General features: G+C 40.0%; 2 protein-coding genes across 6 annotated transcripts; one reads left to right on the top strand and one right to left on the bottom strand.

Annotated features, from left to right (window-relative positions):
• Nucleotide 1: 1 nt before the first annotated feature.
• LOC122833438 (dnaJ homolog subfamily B member 9-like) lies at nt 2–4,675 on the bottom strand. 3 transcript variants are annotated; one of them, XM_044120974.1, is made up of 4 exons: nt 4,200–4,331; nt 3,665–3,892; nt 2,256–2,280; nt 2–443 (listed from the first exon to the last, which is right to left on the bottom strand). In XM_044120974.1, exons 1-4 carry the CDS (start codon nt 4,329–4,331, stop codon nt 136–138), a joined length of 693 nt encoding a protein of 230 aa, XP_043976909.1. In that variant the 3' UTR covers nt 2–135. The 3 variants fall into 3 exon arrangements, with proteins under 3 accessions (XP_043976909.1, XP_043976910.1, XP_043976911.1); XM_044120975.1 differs by lacking the exon at nt 4,200–4,331 and adding an exon at nt 4,578–4,675 and having other exon boundaries at nt 24–443; XM_044120976.1 differs by lacking the exon at nt 4,200–4,331 and adding an exon at nt 4,048–4,193 and having other exon boundaries at nt 24–443.
• On the top strand, nt 4,195–8,501 carry zc3h10 (zinc finger CCCH-type containing 10). Of its 3 annotated transcripts, none has more exons than XM_044120967.1 (3): nt 4,195–4,267; nt 5,468–6,755; nt 7,592–8,501. In XM_044120967.1, the coding sequence occupies exons 2-3, from the start codon at nt 5,622–5,624 to the stop codon at nt 8,102–8,104; spliced, it is 1,647 nt and encodes a 548-aa protein (XP_043976902.1). In that variant the 5' UTR covers nt 4,195–4,267; nt 5,468–5,621; the 3' UTR covers nt 8,105–8,501. The 3 variants fall into 3 exon arrangements, with proteins under 3 accessions (XP_043976902.1, XP_043976901.1, XP_043976900.1); XM_044120966.1 differs by having other exon boundaries at nt 4,214–4,297; XM_044120965.1 differs by lacking the exon at nt 4,195–4,267 and adding an exon at nt 4,290–4,419.
• The last annotated feature ends 1,591 nt before the right edge of the window (nt 8,502–10,092 follow it).

Consider the following 10,092-nt stretch of genomic DNA (forward strand, 5'->3'; position numbering starts at 1 on the left):
CACAAACTGCACTGAAGCTTGAGTTTTAAACATGACTTTACTAAAGCGCTGTCTCAGCATAAAGAATACAGAATGCAACTTCCTTTATAAACTTTATTATAAATAAAATAAATACATTTATATTAAAACTATAAATCAATAGTAATGCTCCTCCTCATTTCCATCATCAAAATAAAAGCTGAAGGTAGTCTCTTCAGAACCGTAATGTTTGTCGTGAAAGTACTCCTCTTCCTCTTCCTGGAAGAAGCTCCAGTGAACGTGTGGTTCATCCATAAAGGCACTGTCATGGAAATCCTGGAAAAAGTCTGAGAAACTGAAGTGGAAGCTGGTCTCATCCTCAACCTCATGCTCATCCTCAAATGAGGCCTGGTTTTCCAAGAAGGCCTCATGACCCACGCTGTCATAGAGACGCCTTTTCTTCTTATCTGACAGCACTGCATAGGCTAGAGGAGAACAAAACACAGAAAATAAACATGTCTTTAACTTCTATGATACATTCAAAATGTTATTTCTAAGATAATGAAACATTAGTCCAAGGCAAAATTAAATTTGACCACTGCTTAGCTTTCCTAGGCCAGCAGGGGGGGCTCAAGAACAACCCCTATGAAACAAAGCATAGATATCAATATTACTTATTTCTAGTTACATTTATTAAAAACAGTGAATTTCTTTAGATTTGCTTCAAATGTTTAGCAATAGCATACTAAAAGAAACTGAAAATGAAAATGCATTTGGGAGATTTAAAAGAACAGAAAAAAATATCTAGTCGTACAAGTGAAAGTATTCATAGTTTGATACTTATGATAAAAATCATAATTAGAGATGCTCTGTTCAAAATTTGGAGGAGTTTAGTGACCTTGACTTTTTGTAAAGCTTTGAATAGCTAATTCAGAGTTTTTAACATTTCTGATTTCTAATTCACTTAGTATAACACGAGGAGAATATATTATCATTGACATATATTCCCACCTTCTTGCCATGAATGGCCATTAACTATTTATATTATGTGGTGGCCTTATCATCTGTGTGTGAGAGCAGAATTGCTGTAAAGCAGGGTTTTGCTAATGTTTTTAATCAAATGAAAGATTTGTGACTTGACAATTTAAACTAACCTTAAACTTGTACTTTGAATTTCAAACTGAAAGCTCAGCTTTTATGTTAACTATCTAGAAAATCTAGACTGTTCCTTCAGCTCTGAGGTTTTCATGATAAACAGAGGCTGAAACCATAAAAGGACAAAAGAGAGTGACTTTGCTGTGCTACAGTTAGCCTTCCTGATATGACCTCAATCTCTCTTATTCCTTCACAGCATGGTGCATTTGAAAGCACATTTCACCTATGACAGCTTTTACATTTCACTCATATTGAAAAGGCTAAAATTTACATTACTTCACACAGCAACAACATCCATCCTGAAGAGTTGTTTTTTTTTTTTTTCCTGGCAGTGTGACCAATAGGGCTTGCAGCATGTCCGGTGCTTCAAGTGTCATTTTGTCCTGTTCACCACTGTAGTTCCAACCATGTGTCAGTTCATACTGTGGTACTTACTTTTCCACATTCTATTTTTAGACAACTTTAAGAAAGTGTGAGTTTTTGACTCCAATAAGACTAATGAGCAACAACTAGCTTAGACTTAATTTGGTTCAATCAGGGGTCATAACAGGTATAGAGTTACATTCAAAACCTGAATTTGTAGCACATCTATGACCGTTTACCATAATTCATAAAAATACTTCACTGCAAGCAGAAATAAATTGATGTAATGGTTTCAGCATGGGTGTGAAATTGTTTACTTAAAGTGGATTTAGGCCTAAATGGTGTCATGTAGGTTTGAAATAACTCTATATGTCAAGGGGGGAAAGGATCCAAAATTTGTGTTCATTGAACCAAAATAGGTCAGCAGCAATTTCTTATGCCTTGTTGCTGATATAATCATATCTGCTGTTTGTTTCAGTTGGAGTCACATATCATGGACAATGTAACTCTAAGTGAATTGTTAGATAAAGGACAGAATGTCTTTTGTTCCCAAACTGTCCTCTAGATAAGACTGGCAGAGGCAGACTGAATGAGCAAGTCAGAGAAATGATGTTGTTGCCACAATTCACTGCTGTCTAAACAATAAATTATATGAAGCAGAATTTGTGCCCCAAATTAAAGTCTCACACACAATCGTTCTGCCCTGATACTTTGCTGCAAAGGAGAAAACCATTACTTATAATGACATTTAGATGCCAGTGTGTTGCAGCGTCGTTTACCTTCTGCAATCTCCCTGAAAGTGATTTCTAGTGATGTTACGTGATGAGCCGAGGCTTCGAGGCGTGTGTCGAGTAATGGAGGGGGCGTTTCCGTAAAGCGCGTATCGAGGCTTGCTTCATTTAGGGGAGGAGCCGAAAACGATGACGTCCGAAGCCTCGCTGCCCGGCTGTACCACGTGACTGCTTCGGGAAATGGTTCAGATTTTGGCGCGGGGTTTATAAACCCCACAGGCTCCATTCAAAATGTGGGTTGTTGTAGTCGAGTTGCGGTCAGTTGAGAGAGTGGACAGAGTTTTGATAGTTTGGATTGTGGTTATTTAGTTTGAGACAGGTAGGGAGAATAAATAAATAAACACTACAACTTCCCCCACCCAATAGGGCAGTTTCACTAGGAAGTCATAGGAAAGCACGGGCCGCCGCACGTCGTCCACAACTCCTCGTCCTCTGAGAGAGAGAGAGAGAGAGAGAGAGACAGAAACAGAGACAGAGAGACACAGATACAGAAAGGGGGAGAGAAAAAAGACACAGGCAAAGAGAGAGAGAAAGATATATAGATCTAGAGATAGAGAGAAACAGAAAAATAAAAAATAGATATTTACAGAGAGAAAGAGATAGATATATACAGACAGAAAAAGAGAGAGAAAGAGAAAAAACAGAGACAAAGAGAGAGAAAGAGAGAGAGAGAGAAAAAAAATATATATATATACAGAGAGGGAGACACAGAGAAAGGAAAAAAGAGAAAATCCTATCCTGTCCCACAGCTATCCTATTTTTAATTTTAATTTTAATTCTAATATTAAGGATACGTGAGTTTTCACCACTTGATTTAACTTGAGTTACCTTGAACTCCAATACCATCATCACACACATCATAAGCAGATTTGCTCTGGAATAAGCAAGGTATTGATCTAAATGAATTTTTCCCCCCTTCCCCCTTTATTTATTTTTCTGGGATTAATATTTAATGTTTTTAGACTTTATTATTTCAGGACTTATAATTGGGTTATTTATTTAATTTGAGCTTTTTACTAATAATCTCACTATTATAAATAGGATTGGTTAGTTAGTTTTAAAGTTCTTAATTTTTATATTAGGATTTTTAAGATAGCTGTGGGACAGGAAAGGATTGTTTTGTATATATATTTCTCTCTATCTCTATCTCTATATATCTCTTTCTCTCTCTCTTTGTCTCTTTTTTTCTTCACCTTTTGTGAAGTCATTCCCAAGAGCCATAATAGACAAAAATTCAATTCATCACACGTGTTAAGATACAGCTGGTTGTGATTATACACCTGGCCAGTAGGTGGTTTCGTGTGCACATGAAGCCTCAAGAAATGAACCCTTTCTCGAACCAGTTGGCTCAAGTGGTTCAATGCCTCATGAGGCTTCATCTCACCATCACTAGTGATTTCAGCTTGGGCGCTCTTGTTCTTATCAGGGTGGTACCTCACTGCCAGGCTGCGAAAAGACTTTTTTATCTGGGTGTCCGAGGCTGTCCGCTCAACATTCAGGGTGTCATAGAAACTTCTCACTGTCTCCGAAGCTGAGGCTTGCTGGTCTTCAGTCAGGCAGAGGAGCAACAAGACCAAACAGGCTCGCATCCTGTGGATAACAACTTGTCCTGCCATGTTGAACGCCTGAAAGACAATGGAGAAGCTCGAAACAAAGTTTATCTAGGAGATTAGAGAGTGGGCTGTCTGGCTTTTTGACAGCTTAATTTCCATATGCATGCAACGCTATCTAGATTACGTATGAACAGCAGAAGCGGAGGATAACGAACGTTTTGACTCACCAGAAATGGAGTTTAAAAAGAGCTAAATCCAAGTAAAGTAGCGTACAGCAGCTTTGAAACTCTATAAATACATCTTGATATCAAACGAATGCTATTTCCTTGTTAAAAGCGAGCACACCAAAACACAATTGTGTGACAGTTCACTAACCTACCGCTAGAGGCCAGTGAAAAACAATAAAAGTCTTCTTCGTTGGTAGTAAAGGATGCATTAAGAAAGGAGGTAAACAGCACTCTTTGGTCAGGTCCTGAGGTATTTCTAAATACTTCTCGTTAATAGCAAGCATCTTGTTAATAGCTATATTACTGTTAAACTGATTGCAGAGCTCTTGAACACCCTTTCTGACTAAACCACTCGACTTCTCTTTCCGTCTGGTAAGGAACTGTTAGCATTTAGCCAGGTAGCAAAGTTTGCTAGCGGTTAGCTCTGCAGCGAGGTCGCCCCAATCTTTTAAACCGAATTAGTCCAGGATCTGATGGAATATATTGATGATTATTTACCAATAAAGACTACAGCAATTAAATCCACTTACCATTTTCTGTTGTTTCCCAGTATATTAGCTTTTGACCATCATTAGCAAGTAACAACAGGAGTACGAACCATTTTCCGTGGTTTGTCACGTAATTAATCTAAAGTCTTATTTATTTGTATCGGCCTCTCGCCTGGTCAGCTGTTTAAATATATGGATTAGCATAAAGACACTTGCACCAAGGTTTCTAGAAATTTTAAAAAATACCTTGCATCGTTTAGGTTCTGGCTAATTGTTTAAGATTTGGTTTTCTTAAAAGCATGTTTAATTTACCTGAAGTCGTAAGGTATATTACTAAATAAACAGTTATATAATGTTAAATTAAGTTTACTCCAAAAATCATATTATTTGATTCTTGAGCAGATTATTAATCTGTTTTAATTCCAGAATCAATAAAAAATTAAACAAACGTTATTTAAAGATTAAGTACAATGTTTGCATTTCACAATATGCACAATAAAAAATAAATAAATAAAAAAAGACAGGATACTTCTCTTTCACTGTTTTAATAGTGAATATACACTATTTTGATCATCTGGCTTCATAAACATTAAGTGATACCCTTTAATCCAATTAAGGTGGTGACAACTATTCAAGTTGCAATAAAAATTCATTAACATAATTGATGATATACATGCTCTTTATATCACTTGAATGTTATTTTAAATCACTTTTGGATGAAAAAGGTTTTTACTTCTTTGATACTTTGCTTGGCAAACCTATTGTAACCACTTCTTATCTATACACTGGACAAATTGAAAATCAAAAACATTCATTTAAACATGATGTTTAAATGAATGTAAAATCTTCTTTGGCATCTGTAACACCAAAGTTTGTTGCGTTTGACTTCCAAATCTGTTTATTTAAATTATTCTTATAATCTTGTTTTGCAGATGAATGAGTACTGGATTGCATTACTCCAAAGGAGAAAAACAGACGGCAGTGCATAATCTGTTGACCTGTGTGTGTGCACATTTGGCAGGTCACTTCAGTCAACCCCAACCACACACATGAGTCCAATTTTCTCTTGGAGCAGGGCCAAGTGCCATGCCTGACCGGGACAGTTCTTACCTGTCAGGTGGTGGTGGGAGTGGCGGTACTCTGGGTGAGGAAGGAGGACCTGGGTCTGGTTTGGTGGGGGGCTCGGCGGACTGCAGAGGCGGTTCTGGGGGAGGTGTTGGTGGGAACATCTCTGGCTCAGGGGGCATGGGTGGAGGGGCGGCGCCCGGAAACAGCAATGGTTTTGGGAATGGTGGAGGAGGGGGGCCAGGTGCGGGACTGGCTCTAGACGGTGTTTGCAGGGACTTCATACGCAATGTCTGCAAGAGAGGGAAGCGCTGCCGCTTCAAGCACCCAGACTTCAATGAAGTGCCAGACCTGGGAGTGCAAAAGAATGAATTCATCTTCTGTCATGACTACCAGAACAAGGACTGCATGCGGTCCAACTGCCGCTTTGTGCACGGGTCTAAAGAGGATGAGGACTATTACAAGAAAACAGGAGAGCTGCCCCCCAGACTACGAGGGAAGGTTGCGGCGCGACTTGGCCTCTCCCTGATGGATCTCCCTCTCAGCCGAGGTGAGGTTCCAATCTGCAGAGACTTCCTTAAGGGGGAATGCCAGCGAGGAAACAAATGTAAATTTCGCCATGTCAAAAAAGATTACGAATATGAACCTTCAAGAGCTGGGGTGGGTGGGGTCGTGGGCCAGGGAGCCATCGGGATGGTGAACACGGGTGGAGGGATAGGTGGAGGAGGAGGCGTCTGTGGAGGAATGCAAGGACTTGTTGGAGGTGGGGGTAACATGATGGGGACGGGTTGCCCCAGCCTGGGCAGCTGCCGAGATGCAGGTCTGTCTGGGGTAGGGGGAATGGGTGGAGGTGGAATGAGCGGTTGTCTGTCCATCGGTTCTTCAGGACAGCGGCGGTATGACAGAAGCTCAGTGTATGACCCACTGCTCGAAAGTGGGCTGTTTGATGCCGGTTCTTTGGAGGCGTCTATGGATTACACTGGTCTACAGCTGAAGAGGCGGCGGTTGGAGGGGCTTCGACTGACCGATGGGAGCGGAGGAGGGCACTACGAGTTGGGAATTCAAGCTGCTCTGCCGCCCCGTCCTCTGGAGTACAGATTCCTGGAGGAAGAAAATTCCCTGCTGAGGAAGAGAGTGGAAGAGTTGAAAAAGCAGGTTAGAATCAGGGGTGTCAAACTCCAGTCCTCAAGGGCCGCTGTCCTGCAACCTTTAGATGTGCCTGTGCTGCACCACACCTGAATAGAATAATTAGGTCATTTGCAAGGCTCTGGAGAGCTGATCTACACAAGGAGGAGGTAATTAAACCATTTCATTCCAGTGTTTTGTACCTGTGGCTCATCTATAAACTGCAGGACAGCGGCCCATAAGGACTGGAGTTTGATACCTGTGGGTTAGATGAACTGATTTATATCATTTGAATGTTGTATAGCTTGAAAAACAGGTAGACGCAGATCAGTGTTTTTTGTTGTATGTAATATGGGATTGTTCTATTCAGATAATTTTTTTTTACTATTTAGTATTTAAAACATTTAGAAATGCCCAGATGCCTAAAATAATGACCTTTTATTGAATATCAAATCTTCATGCAACTTTGATGTTGTACAACTTGTGCAGAGCAATTTCAACTAGGTGAATGTTTTTTTAGTATGTTATGAAAACAAAAGCTAGAAAATAAGTCTGGAATGTTTTAAAATGAGAATATCATAAGCAAATCTGTTAAAGGTGACATGAAAGTTTCGCCTGAAGTGATTGGTAACATGTGAACATAAATATTTTAATTATTGAGCTTATAGAGCAGAGCATTCAAAGTTGCATAGGAATATATTGCCGTTGGTATATTTGCTGTGGAGAACTGTCAGAAAAAGTCAAAACATTTGCAAACCTCAGGGATAAATTCCTTAAAAAATCTAAAGAAGGAACATATTTGATCTTATGTTTGTACTGCTTTTTATTCACAGTATTTTCTAAGTCATGTTTTGTGTGTTCCTCAGGTTTCCAATCTCATTGCCACCAATGAGGTCCTCCTGGAGCAGAACGCCCAATTTCGGAGCCAAGCCAAAGTGATGACTCTGTCCTCCACACCTGCTCCCTCTGAGCAGAATCTGGCGCCCCCTGTGGGTGCAGTGAGCTCCTACAACCACAGCATCGCTCAGACCCACACCACTCTCAGCAGTGCCGGGCTGCAGCCTCGGCCCGTCACCCAGCAAGACCTGGTGGCTCCCACCGGGGCCCCTGCTGCTCCGCCCACTAATGCGGCCCCACCCACTGCTCCGCCGCCGCACCTCAACCCGGAGATCACGCCGCTCTCGGCTGCCCTCGCACAGACCATCGCTCAGGGAATGGCGCCACCCGTTTCCATGGCCCAGGTGGCGGTATCTGTGGCACCGGTGGCCGTGTCCATGACCCAGCCTATACCTGGCATCACTATGAGCCACGCTACCACCCCGATGGTATCATATCCCATCGCAAGTCAAAGCATGAGGATCACCACCCTGCCTCACTGAATACATGTTGAACCCTTCAGTCAGACTCTAGCATCCTAAAGGGGTATTTTTAACATGAATGATCTGTTTTTGTGTTTGTTTGGGACTAAAGTTATGAAAAAACAGAGAAATGTGAGATGTGGACACATTTATTTCCCAACAGGAAGACAATATGAAGGGTTATTTCTGTGTTGCATGGCAACATTGTAAGTATCAGTTTCCTGCAGACTGACAGATCTCTGAGCTGTCACAAAGCGAGACTTTCTCCCAGAGATGTCAACAAACTCAAAGTGTGAACTTTCCCTCAGTCGAAGAACATTCCTGTTTTGACACAGAAGAAAACGATCTATGTTTATATTTTTGTGGCTTGAACTGTTGTAAATTAATTTTGGTACTTTAAAAAAATCTTTAACAACCACTTAATGAGGAGTGCCGTTTTATTTCTCTATGTTGATCATTTTTGATTTCTTTAACTGGTAGGTGCAGACAGCTAAGTCAACTGTAGTCAGACATGGTTTCAAATAGCAAATGCTTCCAACATCCTGTTGCCTCAGTTGTTTGGGTGGAGTCATTCTGTGTAAACTTAAACATAATCTCTTTTTCTTCAGGAGGTTGAGGAGGTCTCTCCTTCAAAAAGCTGTTCCATTTATCCGTGTCCTCTGAGCGTCTTCATGAAAATGGGAAATTGTGAGAGCCATCAGATTCTTCAGACTTTGTAGGGTTTCACTTTGCTTTTTAGAATGAAATTTTATTTATAAATGTGTTTCAATCATTTCTCTAAAAGGGTATAAGCAGCTTTTTAGGATGGCAAAAAAGCTTGAGTTCAGAGAGAACAAGTTTTTAAAAGCAGTCCTGCACACTGAAAACACATTTTAGTACTTTAAATGTCACATTTACAGAGTTAAGTTAAAAACTAATCATAATAGTTGACCTGGGAAATTTGTCATGCACACTATTGATGGTGACAGAAAAATGAGAAAATAACTATTGTTTAGGTTTTTTTTCTAACCATGATTGCTTGTAAACACACTAAACTTGGCTCTTCCTTCCTGAATCGTCTCGTGTTTAGTGCCTGCTCACCAGATGTCACTGCCAAAGAGCAAATGAGTAAGTATGAGTTGTCATCTCCCCGTTTGTTTTTCTTACATTGGGTAAACTACTCCACTGAAAAGACATGGTTTTTCAATGTTGTTGGTGTATATTCATTCACCCAGCTTTACCATTATGTGCAGCAAGTTGTGCTTCTGTGTAAAGTAATCTTGGTGTAAATATATCTGTGCATTTGTTAAAAGGACATCTATCTAAACACAATTAATTTGAACTTTATGAAAGCGTGACCACAAGAAAACTATTGCAGAGAAAGTCAAATTAAGTCCCTTCAGTTTGCCACAATTGTATTGGCCACAGAAAACAGAAGAAAGTCAGACGGGACAAAACTTAAAACTTTTTCCTAGATGCAAGATGTAACGTGTGGTGGAAACCTAAAACTAAACCACCCTGATATGACAATGGCAGCATCATGCTGTGAGGTTTGTTTTACTCTAATAGGGACAGAAACGCTGATCAGAGTTGATAAGAAGATGGATGAAGATTGATTTATGGTTATCTGGAAAGTAATCCTCCTAGAAACTGCAAAAGACCTGAGAACGAGGTGTAGGTTTCCCTTCCTAAAGCAGATGACACCAAATACACACAACATATCTCCCTGCATAAAACATACACTTTCATGTCTTACAATTACATAGTCATAGGTTTGACTGGCACTCAATGACCTAACTTAAATTGAACTGAGATTCTGTGGGAAGTTTTAAACTACTACCTGTACATGATAAGAGACTAACTGTACTTGTAACCAAATACAGTTGCTACAAAAGATAGTTCTAAAGTACTCCTAAATGGGGGCTGAATACATGAAAAGTACAAATCTTTTAAAAGATCTTCTAATCTTTTAAAATTTTACTTTCATGATGATTCACAATTTTTCTTGGTCTGACACTAAGAAACCCAAT

Source organism: Gambusia affinis, linkage group LG07 (genome assembly GCF_019740435.1).
Source record: "Gambusia affinis linkage group LG07, SWU_Gaff_1.0, whole genome shotgun sequence".
NCBI lineage: Eukaryota > Metazoa > Chordata > Actinopteri > Cyprinodontiformes > Poeciliidae > Gambusia > Gambusia affinis.

Excerpts from the sequence above, each read along its gene's own strand:
- LOC122833438 (XM_044120974.1), bottom strand. The coding sequence starts at position 4,331 with ATGCTTGCTATTAACGAGAAGTATTTAGAAATACCTCAGGACCTGACC. Across the intron at positions 2,281-3,664 it reads ACAAGAGCGCCCAAGCTGAA|ATCACTTTCAGGGAGATTGC; the intron begins ATCACTAGTGAT and ends ACATCACTAGAA. Across the intron at positions 444-2,255 it reads TTTCAGGGAGATTGCAGAAG|CCTATGCAGTGCTGTCAGAT; the intron begins GTAAACGACGCT and ends GTTCTCCTCTAG.
- zc3h10 (XM_044120967.1), top strand. The coding sequence starts at position 5,622 with ATGCCTGACCGGGACAGTTCTTACCTGTCAGGTGGTGGTGGGAGTGGC. Across the intron at positions 6,756-7,591 it reads TGGAAGAGTTGAAAAAGCAG|GTTTCCAATCTCATTGCCAC; the intron begins GTTAGAATCAGG and ends TGTGTTCCTCAG.